The sequence below is a fragment of the Enhydra lutris genome, unplaced genomic scaffold (genome assembly GCF_002288905.1).
Source record: "Enhydra lutris kenyoni isolate GAN:26980312 unplaced genomic scaffold, ASM228890v2 scaffoldscaffold46, whole genome shotgun sequence".
NCBI classification, from domain to species: domain Eukaryota; kingdom Metazoa; phylum Chordata; class Mammalia; order Carnivora; family Mustelidae; genus Enhydra; species Enhydra lutris.
In genome coordinates this window covers 8,386,194-8,401,263 of record NW_019154130.1, presented here as the reverse complement: position 1 = coordinate 8,401,263, position 15,070 = coordinate 8,386,194, and the positions used below count along the sequence as shown (strand labels likewise).

Genomic DNA, 15,070 nt, shown 5'->3' with positions numbered 1-15,070 from the left:
AAGGAGAGAAGTCTAGGGTGATTCAGGTTTCTGACCCTAGTGAAAGGAGACCATTTGCTGAGAACATCGGGGGCAGTGTGCCGAGCCTACAGTATGATCACATACCGAGATTGTCTGCTGACCGTGTCCCTGGCCACGAGGCCTTGGTTGATTAAAGGTCCCATGTAAAGACTTAACCACTCAGTGAGGCTGATGATGTTTTCCAAGAGGCTGTTGCCATCAGAGACCATGAACCAATAGTTTGCTGAGCAATAACATCTTCAAAAATGATGTTTTTAGACTGAACCTGCCTAACCATTTTTTTTAAGGTTTTAAAAAATTTATTTATTTGACAGAGAGATCACAAGTAGGCAGAGAGGCAGGCAGAGAGAGAGGAGGAAGCAGGCTCCCTGCTGAGCAGAGAGCCCAATGCGGGGCTCCATCCCAGGATCCCGGGATCATGACCCAAGCCGAAGGCAGACACTGAGCCACCCAGGCGCCCCAGCTGCCTAACCATTCTTAAGACAGAGTCAAGATAACCTCTTCTCTACTTTTTTTTCCTCCTTGGATGATCTTTATATATAGTTTTGTCATCTTTCATCAAAGTGTTCTTTTGTAATTACAACCATTTCCCTGGGTAGTGCTAAGGAAGGCCCAGTCAGAGTCTAGCTCAAGTGTGATATTTACTCACACCAACTTGATCGAAGCTAAGGTGCCACCAAATGTCAGTAAGTCAGCTAAATAAATCTAGGATTCAAGGGGGGGAGGAGAGGCTGTCTCTGGAAAAGAAAAATGGATTTGGATTTATTTGAATTAAGGAATTTTTGATTCTAGAAATGACTTTCTCTGTCCTCTCTGGCTTTTTAGAATGCTTATATGAGGGTGAAGGTTGAGAGGTGATGAAATCGAATGAATCTTGCAGCCTTTTTTTCCATCCAAATATAATAAAATATTCCAGTTTTTCAAACTGAAATAATTTTTGACCCTAATATCTAGGTTTTTAAAAATGGGCCTAAAAATCGTCAGCGTGCTGTGCTAGCTGGTTTGGTGGATGAACTCTCCTAGAAAGCGAAGATACCCTTAGTCTAGTAGCATAGCTGTTGTGGCTGTCCTTACAAACCAGACGGCATGTATGCCAACGTTCTTACTCCTTTCTGTTCCAGCTTGTAAATCAGCGTCAGAAACAAAGGTGATATCTCACGCTGTGCGGCAGCCTGTTTTTCTTCGCAGCATGTCGGCTCCTTCTGATCTGGAAATGATTGGTAATGAAGATTTGGAATTTACCAGAGCAAATCAGAGGTAACTGGCTACTGGCCAAGGTTGGATGCCCACGTGCCGCCCGACACCTTCATCAGAGCTCACTCCCCAAGTTGAGGGTCTTGTTTCGTGATCTTGCTCCGTTTGGTTTTCCTGTAGGCGGCGCCACGTGACCAGCCACCGCAGCAGCTCCTTTACCCTCCTGCAGTCACTGGCCATTGAGGACAGCAGGGACAAGCCCACCTACAGCGTCCTGCTGGGACAGCTGTTTGCTTTCATCGGCACCAACCCTGACCAAGCCGTAGGTCGCGTTTTGCCGACTACAGAGGAATAGCACCTGGCAGCACGGGGCGGGGGACTGTGACAGTCCCCAGGAGTCAAGTGGACTTCCTTCTCATGCCTTTCAGGTGTCCAGCAGCAGCTTTCTTCTGGCCGCACAGACGCGGTGGCGGCGGGGAAATACTCGCAGGCAGGCGCTGGTGCACATGCGGGAATTGCTTACGGCCGCTGTGCGCGTCGGGGGCGTGACCCACCTCGTGGGTCCGGTGACTATGGTCCTGCAGGGAGGACCCAGGTCAGTTATTTCTCGTAGTTCATACCATCCTGACCAGGGTGGGCAAAAGGCCTTCATTCCAAAGATGACTCTTGAAGCCAGATCATAGACAGCAGTATTTACTGGTGTTTTCCCCTACAATATCATATTTTTATTTTTTTTAGTGTTCCACAATTTTGTAACAACGTCAGCATATGTGGCAGAAAGCAGAAGTCTCTTTACTCCCCTTCCTCTCCTGGATCCCATCCTGTCCCTAAGAGCTGCTTGTATCAGCAACACACCCACAAATGGCTGTGTAATTCTCTTTGTACACAGATGTGTGTATATGTATGATTTTTTCCCCCTAATTCAGATTGTATTATTCTGTAATATAACACTGCCATGGGAATTGTTTTATTCATTGTATCTTGGATATATCTGTCTTTTCATGTCAATGCATGTAGTTCTGGTTTAATAGTTTTGAAGAACCTCATGGACCTCCAGGTGTGGATGGCTATGTCTTCCTTAACTCCTCCCCTCCTGGTGGACACATGGCTCCTCATGGACACATGAAACATTTTTTTCTGTTTTACTGATGTATAGTCATGCTTGTATTTTTGTGTACTTTTGTGCTTATTCTTACTGGATCAATTTCTAAAAACGTAATTGTAGATATGAACTTTGAAGAAGGTTTTATAACATACTGGTGAGGAGTTTTTCTATACTATTCCCTACCGGGCTTCCAGGATCTTCAGGTAGAAATAGAAAGGGCATTTGTCTACAGGTCCTGGACTAGAATTGCCTAGAGCTACTTGTGTCTCCTGATAGCTCTTTGAGAAATTCTGGCCAGTGAGCAGAGAGCAGTGGCTGAAGGAAAATGTGTTAACTAAGAGTAACGTGAATATCTTGAGAAATTTCTGTATCAATCAGGAAAGGCCGGGTTACTGTTTGGAAACAAAACTCTCCAAAACCTCTGGTTTACAAAACAGGACTTCAGTTCTTGCTCATGTCCAGCACAGGTGCACCCCAGTCATGGTAATCCCGGAGAGCCTGGGTTAGAGGAAGGGACCGCCATCTCAAAAGCTGTCTGTCCCCTTCACATGCTCACCCAACCAGAGGGGTGCCCAGGAGACACAGTGAATAACACTGGCCACCACAACTCACTTCCAGAATATTTCTCCACAACCCTGGCAGCATTTTTCCTTTTCCCCTCGGTTAGTAATGTCATGTCAGACATTTTAAAAAATGCAGAAAATCCCAAAGTACAAAGTAAAAATCGCCTGTAAATCCAGCACCTTAAGATAAAACCTGTTAACATTCTAGTGTATCTGTTCTGTCTTTATTCAAACCATAGACAGCCCCTGTAATGTTTTTAGTAGTTTGCATAGCACTGCGTCCTATTCCTGCACCTTTACTCAGATTCAATCCTGATTTTCCAACCTTAGATTTTATTTACTTATTTTTACTATATAAACAGTATTCTGTAGCATATCCTTGTAGGTAAATCCGGAGAGTTCCAGTTTTAAACTAATATTAATCGCTGTAGAATCTACCCCAGGTAGTGTGTTTACATTAGGAAAATCTTCTATCAGTTGGATTCTCATACTCTGCTAATAATCACAGTGTGGACTTGAAAAGGACACTTAGTTAATCTACTTGGGCCTTGATTTTGTCATGAGTACAATTGCATTTATAGAACTCAGTGCTGCATAGGATATTATAGATGTGTTTCAGATGGTTTCCTTATTAAATGCATTCGGGTAATGTGGAGTATCATTCTCTTGCCCTTAGAGATACTGTGGACTTTAACCTTGTAAGGCTCCGAGTTGTCCTGGTAGGGAGCCCTGCTTGACTTGACTTAGCCTCAAATTCCCCAGACTTTTCTAGAGTGTGGGCATTGTCTTTGAGGCAACTTTAGATATGCTGCCCGATAGTCTTCTGTGGTCCTGCAGTCTGGGAAACACTGGTGATCTCCAAGATCCCTTCAGTTCTCGATTCCTCTAGACACTCTTGGGTTTCTCAGAAGAACACTCTGCTCTTATGTTCACTCTTCTTACATGGTTCAAGTAACCTTCGCTTTGGTTCTGTTTCATAGAATTGAAGAACTAACCTGTGGTGGGATGGTGGAGCAGGTCCAGGAAGCCTTCGGGGAGACCATGACCTCTGTTGTATCTCTGTGTGCTCGTTACCCTATCGCGTGTGCAAATAGCATCGGACTCTTGTGTACCATACCTTACACCAGGTAAGGAAGGCAATGCTTCATAATGTGGGTAAGTTACACTGCAGTGCGGTTGCTTAAATAAAAATATTTCTAAATTAAAAAAATGGGTGGGGGTGCCTGGGTGGCTCAAATTGGTTAAGTGTCTGCCTTGGGCTCAGGTCATGATCCCTGGGTCATGGGATTGAGCTCCACAACCGGCTCTCTGCTCAGTGGGGAGACTGCTTCCCTCTCTCTCTGCCTGCTGCTCTGCCTGCTTGTGATCTCTGTCTGTCAAATAAATAAATAAAATCTTTAAATATATATATATTAAAATTTTTTTTTAATTTTTAAAAATTGGGAGTTTTTTGGCTTTGATTGTCCAATGACCCTATCACTGTGATTAAACAAGCTTACCTCCTGATAGACACCTAAAGTTATGCGTAAATTCCATATTGTTGAATTTTTCCTACATGATCAGAATTGGCCAATAGGGACTGTATCACATTGTCAAAATGGAGAGGTTTGAAGGAAAGTAGAAGATCCCTAGAAAATTTTTTAACATATTTGGCAAAAACTTTTTACAAATGCATTTATTTTCTCAGTGGCCTAATAATAAAATTCATAAGTTTTTTGTATTACAGATGGGAATCTTGAGTTGATTCCATCAATTTTTACTTAGCTACTCTATATGAACAAACCAAAACTTGAAGTTCTTTATTTATGAAGGAAATCCTCATTGTAAAGAAACATTTCCTTGTTCAGTTATGCATGATACCATCCTAAGTAATAGAGAAAGAACTACACTGACTCGTTTTATGCCCCTTTGATAACCTGAATCTTAAACCCGAGGGCTGGTCAGTGACATTTACTGTGTGGAACTTTCCTCCTGGCCAGGAGTGAAGAGAAGTGCCTGGTACGCAGTGGCCTCGTTCAGCTCATGGACCGACTGTGTAGCCTAAGCAGTCAGACGGAGTCCAGCTCCAGTGAGAAACAAACCAAGAAGCAAAAGGTGGCTACCATGGCCTGGGCAGCTTTCCAGGTGCTCGCCAACCGCTGTGTTGAATGGGAAAAAGAAGAAGGTAAGAAGAAGGCTTCCATTCTAGAATTCATTGACTTCTTCTGTTGACACGTTTATTTAATGATTTGTGCTGGGGGAAAGAAAGGCTATATTAAATTACATAACCAGATGGTTTAATTAATGATTTTGTGACAGCCTCTTCATCAGCATGCATCTCTGAAAATTTATGGCGACGCTATGACATTAAACGATTATCCTAACCCAGAGCATGTGGTGCTCAGTGAAATAAGCCGGACACAGAGAGACAGCTGCTGAGTGACTTCCCTTATATGTGGAATCTGAAAAAGCCAAACCCCTAGAAACCAAGAGTAGAACAGCCGTTGCCAGGAATTTTAGGAGGAGGAGATGTGGGGAGAATGTTGGTCAAAGGGTCAGACTTCCAGTTATGAGATGAGTAAGTTCTGGGATCTCATGTAAACTGGGATAGTAAAAGTGTAGTTAGGAGGTATCACTTGAAAATGCAATGAAGCCAGTTCATAGAAATATTTATTTGGAGACTGACTACAGTGTTGACAAAAAGAACATGGAAGATATCTTCTCAGTTTCCTGGCTTACTGTACTCTTCTAGGGTGGTATCATTCCCCACCCCTACCCTTAGCTTTATTGACAGATGACTGACAAATACAAATTGTATACAATTTAGATTGTAGAATGTGATTTTTTTTTTAAGATTTTTAAAGATTTAAGGAGAGGCAGGCAAAGAGAGAGAAGGTGAAGCAGACTCCCCGCTGAGCAGAGAGCCTGATGTGGGGCTCGATCCCAGGACCCTGAGATCATGACCTGAGCCAAAGGCAGAGGCTTAACCCGCTGAGCCAGCCAGGCGCCCCTAGAATGTGATTTTTTAAAAAAGTGTATAATGTGATTTTATATATATACATACATACATATATATGTGTATGTATGTATGTATGTATGTATTTACATTGTGAAAGGATTACCACAATCCAGTTAATACATCCATCCAAGTAAAGTTGAAGGATGATGTCTCCATGACACCCTAGGCGTATGTATATAGCTTGGTTACTGATCTGTTCATTCGCTGTATGTTTTGTTGTCTTGAGAGTCAGGCATAAGATGAGCAAGCCATTGCTCTTCCTTGTAAGAAATGGGGTGTGGGGGGAGATAGACCAATGAGCAAATGATTGTGGTGTGGTCAGTGCCATAACTGAGGTGCATGCGAAGTGCCGGGCCAGCACACAGGTTCCTCCAGACCAGCGGTGCTAGAGATCAGGCAGAGCTTCCCAAGAAGGTGACATGTGAGTTATTCTTACAGGTTAAAGAATGTTTCCATGCGAAAAACTGTGTGTAGGCACAGGGATTCAAGAGAGCATGGGAAGTTCAGGAAATGACAACTAATTTGTGTGACTTTTTACAAGAGCTGCTTGGGAGGGGGAAACCTCTGGAACTACAGTGAAAATGGAAGATCCCGAAAGGTTTTTGTGTTTGAGGAGAGAGGGGGTAAGAGTTAAAAATCAAGATGTCTTGATCACAGTTAAAAAAAAAAAAGTGATTCTTCTATGTTAATCGAAGTATGTTCCTTGTTTTGTTTGAATTATATTCAGTTTTCATTGAGAATAATGTCTTTCGGGGTGCATGTCGTTAAGCAGCTGCCTTCAGCTTAGGTCATGATCCGGGGGTCCTGGGATTCAGCCCCACATCAGGCTCCCTGCTCAGTGGGAAGCCTGCTTCTCCCTCTCCCACTCCCCCTGCTTGTGTTTCCTCTCTCGCTGTGTCTCTCTCTGTCAAATAAATAAATACAATCTTAACAAAAGTCTTTCCCCAACACTGGATCGTTAACCTTTTTTATGTGCAGAAGTGATCTAATGAGACACTAATTAGATGGCTAATGGAGTACTGAGCAGGTTAAAGAAAAATCAGGCAAAAAGAGAGCTTAATGTAGGGAGGCTGAGAGGGAGGACTCACCACACCTGCAGGCTCACCATGGCTTCCTTGGGTTCTCCCTTTCTTTCTTTCTCTCTTTCTCCCTCTCTCTCTCTTTCAACTCTGAAGGCGGCTCCACAGAGGCGGTACACTCAGGTCTGGCCCGCCAGGTGTCCAGCCTTCTCACCAACCACCTTGCTCGAGCAACCGAGTGCTGTGGCAACCAGGCTGCTGGGAACGACGCCCTCCAGGATGTCCTCAGTCTTCTCAATGATCTCTCAAGGTACGGAAGGCCCAGCCACAGCTGTGGGAAGAGGTGGCTTTCCTCTCGAATGATTGGGTTTCCTTTGGCTGGTGATTGTCTTTCGAAACCTCTAAATTACAAGGCCATTCTGACAGCTTCTGCTTCAAGAACAGCGGAGAATAAAATCACTGGAAAATAGTAGTTCCAAACTGCGAGGATCATTTAGGTGAATCTCTACATTATAAAACAATACCATTTGCTTTAATACTTTGCTGGTCACAGCTGCTAGCCTTTCGAGTTGAGGCCGTTGCATCAAGAAACCCAAAATCCTTACCCTCATTATAGCAAGAGAATCGGTCAGGACATGTAGTTGACTCTTGTTCTCAGGCTGTGTCTTAAAAAAGAAGACCACATGTGGAGGTTTGACACCATCTCGTGTGAGCCACGAGGCCCACACCTGCTTGTCCACATACAGCTACTTGTTCTTTGGTTTCTGCTGGACGTTTTCTTCTCAGTGAGATGCCACGGGGTCAGATGTGGCAGAAGCCAGACCGTTGAGGCCTGTGCAACGTGGTGGGAGGTCTTTGGTCTTGAAGCACTGCTTAAAAAGGAATAAAGGACTAAATGGAAAGTCTTCCTAGTTTGGGTCGTGAAGTTGTAGTCCTCTGTGCACTGTGTTGAACTATAGCATCGCAGTTCAGTAAATTTCATCCGGGATCAGAAAATTCTCAAAAATCTTTCCTTTTAAGTACTATCGATTGGTCATTTCTGAGCTTTCGTTAGATATTTACGAAAAACCTTAGTTCTCCTTCATAAGCACATAGTGCCAAATCTGTGTCTTCCTCAGGAACCAGGTCATCTCCATGTAGGGAACTCTTGAATTTCTATAGACCAATACACCCAGCCTTGTGTACCTTTTCTTCCTTCTTTTTCAGGAGTCACATAGGTAAAGCCATCCTGAGCCAGCCAGCTTGTGTGTCCAAACTCCTCTCCCTGCTGCTTGACCAACGCCCATCTCCAAAGCTGGTCCTTATCATTCTTCAGCTGTGCCGGGCAGCGCTCCCACTGATGAGTGTAGAAGACTGTGGAAATGTGGAGCTTCCGCCATGGAGCTACTCTGTTCCCTCCCTGAACAGTGAGCAAGAGGATCCCAGCGACCCCGCATCCAAGATCGCCTCATTGCTCTTAGCAAAGCTGGCAGATTACGTGGTCCCAGGTGAGCAGCTGGTGGGAGAATGGCACTGAGGGGTCCACTTGCTGTGGACGGCCAGACTGAGCTTTCCATTGTCAGTAGCTGCTGCTGCTATGCCTCCTGCGATGAAAGAGAGGGAGATGGGAGAGGGAGGAAGAGAGACTCCAGAACCAGAGTTTTCCCTGTGCAAGGGGGCGGCGGCGCAAATAACACTGCAATTGCTCTGTTTGCTTTTGAAGGGTGTCAGACAGTTCTTTCCCCAACTGCTTCTGAACCAGACACTACATTGACAAAAACCAGCCCCAAGAATTCCTTAAAAGGGGATAAAGATCCTGGAGAAGAGAGTGAAGCGGTGGATGGCAAGCTGTCTATCTTTATCCACAAGCGGGAAGACCAGTCATCTCATGAGGTTCTCCAGCCGCTACTAAGGTGACTGATGATTGTAATGGCCACATGCCATCAGGCACTGACCGTGTCCCAGGCACTGTGCTCAGTAAGCCCCTTACATGCATCAACTGTCTCAGCCCTCTTGACAACCCTAAGAGGTAATCACTGTCATCCCTGTTGTTACAGTGGAGAAACTGAGGCAGAGCTGAACCACAGACGCAGGCCTCTGACCACAGAGCCCAAGCTCTTATCCACAACTCGGTACTGTTTCTTCAGACCCAACAGGGAGCAAAAGCCCTGTTGAGAATGTATTGTTTGTGCTCAAGGGAGAGTCTACAGTGTGATTTGGGGTTCGAGAAGGAATAATGTAATGCAGCCTGGTTTTAGTCATTGGCATCCTTCAGCCATTGGTAAATTTAAGGATACCATTGACTGTGAGGTGGAGAAATATGAGAAACTTTTTTTAAAGCTTTAATTCATTGAAGTATGAACGGTATGATTGCTCAATAAGGAACTAATATACTTAATGTCCAAATATACTTACTGTCCAAAGATTACAGACCCCCAGGGCCCTGTTAGTGGGAGTGAGGACAACGGGAAGTCCTTTCACAGAACATGAGGGAATTGAGCATACATGTGTGTCTCAGGGGATGACTTCTTTCTTCAAATAAATGATGTGATGATGGTGTCATCCTCCTAATTGGTCCCTGGCCTGCCATCATGGCAACGGAAAGCACTAGTGGGCCGCTAGCATAAACTAAGCGGGGTCAGGCAGGTGAGTGCGAGATGCAGAAATCACCAAGAAGCATTCTTGGGCTTTGAGGAACTTCACAGTGCAAATTTGGCGAAGGAGTTTTTGGAGGGCCAGATTTAAGAGGAGGAGGAAGCTGAATTCTTAGAAAGACCAGTCATTCACACCAAAGCATCCAACCCGTGCCGTTGTTAAAGTCCCCTCACTTTGGGATTTAGATCACTTACTGAGTGTCTCCCAGGTGCCCCGCCTTCCCTGTGTCATAGGCTCAGATTTTGTTCAGGTTTTTAGTTCGTATGTCAGTTTCATGTAGGTTTTAAATTATCATTTAATTATCATTAAATTATCATTAAAAACAGCTAATGTTTTGATCCCTAAAAGTGCTATAATTAAGCAATAATAAATCATTTCCTTTTTGAAGAATTGAGTCTACTATGGATTTTAAAATCCTCTGGTAGCATATAATGCTGGCCTGGCCAGTAGTAGGTCGCCTCACAGCCTGCAGCCCCACCTTGACCTTGCCTATAAGATCGTCACCTCTCTCTTCTTTCCCTTGTAGTAGCTCAGAAGGACGGCCCTTCAGACTTGGTACTGGTGCCAACATGGAGAAAGTAGTGAAAATGGATCGAGACATGACCAAGGTAACCCTAATATGGAGACACCTGCTCTAACAAGACCCATGATTGAGGGATGTTTAGGTTTGCAGAGACATTTAAAAAGAAAAAAAAAGTTCCCACAAGAGGCAGGGTGAGAAACTGAAGGCAGTGGCTTAACTGAAGCCATTTTCAAGGGAACTAGTCAGAATCAATTTGTCGTTAACACTAAAACATAAAAGAGAATTCTTGGTTTTGACCTAGAAGTTTTCTCTTAGCTCTATTAAGAAAGTTCTGCAGCCTAATAATACCTTAAAAGCGAGGGGCACTTGAGTGGCTCAGTCGGTTTAGTATCTGACTCTTGATTTGGGCTTAGGTTCTCCTTCAGGGTTGTGAGATCGAGCCCTGTGTCGGGCTCTGCGCCAAATGCGAACATGCTTAAGATTCTGTCTCTCCTTCTCTTTCTGCACCTCCCCACCCCACGCACGTGTCCACTCTCTCTCTTTAAAAATAAAAAATAGGGCACCTGGGTGGCTCAGTAGGTTAAGCCTCTGCCTTCGGCTCAGGTCATGATCTTAGGGTCCTGGGATCGAGTCCCACATCAGGCTCTCTGCTCAGCAGGGAGCCTGCTTCCCTGTCTCTCTCTGCCTGCCTCTCTGCCTACTTGTGATCTCTGTCAAATAAATAAATAAAATCTTAAAAAATAAAATAAAATAAAAAATTAAAAAATAAATAATACTTTAAAAACGATAATATGTGAAAGGTTCAAAGAAAACTAGAGAAAAAGAACTAAAGATGTAGCCCGCAAAAAATATAAAAATATACCCATATTTAAAAATCACACAATAAAGGGATAAAAATAGTACTATGTCATTTTTCACCTGTCAGAAAAAGAAAACTGATAATACTCATTATTATCAAGGTGAGAGTAAACAGGCATTCATTCTCAAGTGTCCAGAGACAACCATACTCTTCATGGTTTTATTTATAAGACACAAAATAGAATGTGTATACATAACTAGAGAAATGATTAAAGAAATAGTTGTTCTATGTCCATTATACCTTAAATTTTTAAACTTAAAAATTTGAATTGTATACATACATATACCATATACAACCATAAAAAGAGCCAGGTAGTAACATGTGAGTTTTTGAGAAATGAGCCTGGATTGCTTTGGTAATGGGGAAGCAGGCTTTAAAAAGTGGGGAAGTGGGGTGTGGTGACATTCTCAAACCTCCCTCCAGGGCGGCTGCTGTGAGGTGATTACAGAAGAGGCCGCAGCTGCTCTTCGGAAAGCAACCAAATGGGCCCAGTCGGGCCTCATCGTCAGCGTCGGGCCACCCGTAGAGTCTGTCAACCCAGAGACTGTGAGTGGACTGTCCACAGGTGACAAAAAGAAAACTGCCCAGACTTCCATTTGCCGAGAGAGGAACTCTGAGCTCGCCAGGTAGTCTTTCCCTGTCTACGCTTCTGTCAGATCTTCTTTGTAATGGACTTGTTCCTGGGGCTTTAATTGTATATCATCCCCTTGACCTTCTGGAAATGAGGACTGAGGGCTTAAAATACCCACCTGAGGTTGTGGTGGGCGAATAGGGTGCTGCTGCTGGCTGAGTGGGCATCTGTAGCCAGAGGGTTGTTTTTCTGAGAAACGCCACTATCAGGAACACCGGCTACAGCTTTTTTGAGTATTAGTAGACTCAGGTCATGCTGCCTTTACTTCTTCCAAACCAGCCCAGCTGTGCACATGAACTTCTTTCTAGAAGTAGGCAGGAGAAATGAGTGTCGCCTCCAGGAAGTTTGCAGGAGGTTCTGTGTTTGCAGGCCAGGAATAGTTGCGGCGTGGTGTCAGCCCTCGATCCTGATGGTTTATGCAGTTCAAGTTTGAGGTCTGTTGTTTCAGAGAATTCTTTAGGTAACAGAAAGAATATGAGAGAAGTGGTTTTTTTTTTTCCCCGATGATACTGTAGCTTCTCTTTTTCTAGTCAATGAAATCCACTTTTTCTTGTATCATTAGAACATCTTTCCATCTGATGATAACCCTAAGAGCCACTTGCCTGCGTCCTTAACCACCTCTGGGCATTGACACTTTCTCTCTTGACACTTGCAGGACCGACCCCGTCCGACCCTTCATCAGTGGGCACGTGGCGAACAGCATGGCCGCAGAAGTGATCGCCTTGCTTCATAGCTTGCTAATGGCACCTGAGTCAAATGCTGCTCAAATATGGACCACAACGGCAGAAAAGGTTAGCACAGTGTCCCCGCTTAGCGGAAGAAGGGAGGAGGAAGTTTGTGTTCTGGTTTAGCATTTGAATCCCACCTAGGAAGGGTCATATTTTAGTAAAGAGAGATTTTAAAAATTGGCCAGATAGACTTATTAGTGGTTCTCCCCCTCATGTTTGCTTTGGTTTAGTTGTTTCACCGGTTAACCTTTTTCTCCTGTCACTGCCAGTTCTGATGTTGCAGGAGACTGGGCCATGTTCTCAGGAAAAGAATGGCACTCCTTGTTTCTCCTCCTTGTTCATGTTCAGTTGGTCCCAACATTAGGGAATCATGAAGCCTTGGTTTATTGGATTTGTTAAGTGTATTTACTAAGTCCTAAGGAGGCCTCTGTGATACATACTCCGTGACAGCTGTGTCAGAAATTCATGATGAATAGTTTCCTAAGAACTAGGGACCTGTAATCCATTTCCGTTTGCCACAGTCATTTTTTCCAGTGAATGCCTTAAGGAAATTGGGTGTTGAGTTGTAGGCGGTAAGCTGTGATGGTTTTCCTACAGATAAGTTTTTGTCCTGTTTTAGGGATTTTGTTAACAGTGTTTGATTCTCCCCCATTCTGAGATTGTGTGTTTCCAGTCCTGTCTACTGACCTAAGGCAAATATGGCAAGATGTCAAGGTCATACTTGGTAGTTACTTCATCCTTCCCATAGCCAGAGCTCCTTCAGTACACGGGAGCCAGCCACTGTTACGGACACTTCATCACTCTTAATATCGAAAAGGACCAAAGCTTTAACTCCTGCTAATGGCTGCTTTTTTTTTTTTTTTTAAAGATTTTTATTTATTTATTTATTTATTTGTCAGAGAGAGAGAGAGGGAGAGAGAGCGAGCACAGGCAGACAGAATGGCAGGCAGAGGCAGAGGGAGAAGCAGGCTCCCTGACGAGAAAGGAGCCCGATGTGGGACTCGATCCCAGGACGCTGGGATCATGACCTGAGCCGAAGGCAGCTGCTCAACCAACTGAGCCACCCAGGCGTCCCTAATGGCTGCTTCTTACACTTAGGTTCTGTCTCGTGCGCTGATGTACATTCCACAGTTGGGGAAGTATGCAGAGAGCATTCTGGAAAATGGCAGCAGTAGTGGCAGGAAACTCGCCAAACTTCAGAGAATCGCCCGCCAGGCTGTCGCCGCACTGTGTGCCCTCGGAGGATTCAAAGAGACCATCAAGATAGGGTCTGAGGTTCAGGTAACCAACTAGCCAGCATTTCCCAAGTCCCTGCTCTCCCCAAGTTACTACATCCACTGATTCACTGATCATTTGTAAAGATGGTATCATCCACCCAGTTGGACAGAGATCCTTGTTCCTTCAAGCTAAATAAGGAGTGTGAGAAACTCATGAATTCTAATCCACCCTGTGCTACAGGTTATTCAAATATTAGTACAGTACTCTGTGATGTTAGCTATCATACTTATGTCCCATGGTGTCACAAATATTTTAGAGCAGGAAGTTTGAGATTCTGTCGTATTGTGATACCTTGACATAGGCTTGAGGACCTGTTGTTTGAACTCCCATTCAGTGCTTCGTAGCTACACCATACTGAACTACTCCTTAATGCCACGAACGATAGCTGTGAATTTACTTCTCTGCACCTGTCCCATGAGAGAGTTGCCTACACCATCGGAGCTGGTCAGTGGTACTAATCCATCTTTGTCTCTAGGTTTTAGGTAGAGGAATATCAGGAAGCATTGGAGTCGTGGCTTCTATCAATGAACAGGAAGGTATAGCTACAGTCAGATTCCCACCCATAGACTGTAGAAAGACTTCGCAAGCATCAGACACATTGACTATTCCATTGTCTAGACTTTGTGTTCCAAGATCAGAGGTAAGGTGATTTTTAACTGCATTATTAAATGTCACTACAAATGGTAACCATGCTGTCATGAACAATGAGCTCACATACAGTACAGAGGCACAAATACTTAGTTATCTTAAGTGTTATTTGAGATGTATATTTATATATAGGGTGTAATTATTTCGTAGTAACATTTATGTGAAGATTTCTTATTTCTTTGGTTAGGAATATTCCACAGGGTTTTTGTATTTTTAATTGTTTTGGACTAGTTTGCAATTTTCTGTATGGTGCTTTTACTGTTTTGACTGAAATTTTGAGAATTAACTCCAGATAATAACACCCTCATTTCCTAGAAACTAACTACTTGAATTTAACTTTTTGCCATGCCCCCCCACCACCATCAGGCACTGCCTCTTCATAAACTGTCCATTACTGAGAAGGTAGTACAGGCAGTCCAGTCCATGTTGCTTCCTCAGGAGGGAAGTCTCTCTATTCATACCTCACTTCCTGCAACAGGAGATGGGTCAGCTCCTGTGATGGCAGTCGTTCGGCTCCTGGCTGAAATAAGAACAAGGTGAGCACCCTCCAGAGATCCCCTAATGTGGTGGTGCAGGCCACAGAGGTGGGGGGCCTTGCCAGACCCCTCCACTGCCGGCTTAGTGGGCCCTCAGTGTGAAGTTTACGCCCAGCTGAGAACAGAGACCATTTTCTTGTGCTGCTTCCTACATTTCTGTTACATTCCCCAACTTCTACAAGTTTTGTTGCATTGTACAATTTAAAACCATTTAGCGGTTTCCTTAAGAAAATAAGTAAGCGATCAAAGTGTGATCTGTAGAACCCATACTTTGGGAAAACCACTTTGTTCTATCCCAGTGAACCTCTCTGCCACTTTACCTTGTTTAAATGG

At 44.0% G+C, this 15,070-nt stretch overlaps 1 protein-coding gene across 6 annotated transcripts in view; it reads left to right on the top strand.

Annotated features, from left to right (window-relative positions):
* The window catches only part of LOC111156404 (HECT domain E3 ubiquitin protein ligase 4), a 183,678-nt gene that overhangs the window by 114,047 nt on the left and 54,561 nt on the right, over positions 1-15,070 (top strand). For 4 of the 6 annotated variants that reach the window (XM_022517269.1, XM_022517271.1, XM_022517268.1 and 1 more), the window contains exons 30-44: positions 1,143-1,278; positions 1,396-1,537; positions 1,644-1,810; positions 3,864-4,010; positions 4,863-5,047; positions 7,057-7,210; positions 8,107-8,387; positions 8,603-8,792; positions 8,937-9,011; positions 10,061-10,142; positions 11,340-11,542; positions 12,203-12,338; positions 13,374-13,556; positions 14,029-14,193; positions 14,568-14,737. In XM_022517269.1, the coding sequence (XP_022372977.1) occupies positions 1,143-1,278; positions 1,396-1,537; positions 1,644-1,810; positions 3,864-4,010; positions 4,863-5,047; positions 7,057-7,210; positions 8,107-8,387; positions 8,603-8,792; positions 8,937-9,011; positions 10,061-10,142; positions 11,340-11,542; positions 12,203-12,338; positions 13,374-13,556; positions 14,029-14,193; positions 14,568-14,737 (2,416 nt within the window). The remainder of the gene's footprint in view (positions 1-1,142; positions 1,279-1,395; positions 1,538-1,643; positions 1,811-3,863; positions 4,011-4,862; positions 5,048-7,056; positions 7,211-8,106; positions 8,388-8,602; positions 8,793-8,936; positions 9,012-10,060; positions 10,143-11,339; positions 11,543-12,202; positions 12,339-13,373; positions 13,557-14,028; positions 14,194-14,567; positions 14,738-15,070) is intronic. The other 2 variants (XM_022517273.1, XM_022517272.1) reach the window with 1 other exon arrangement.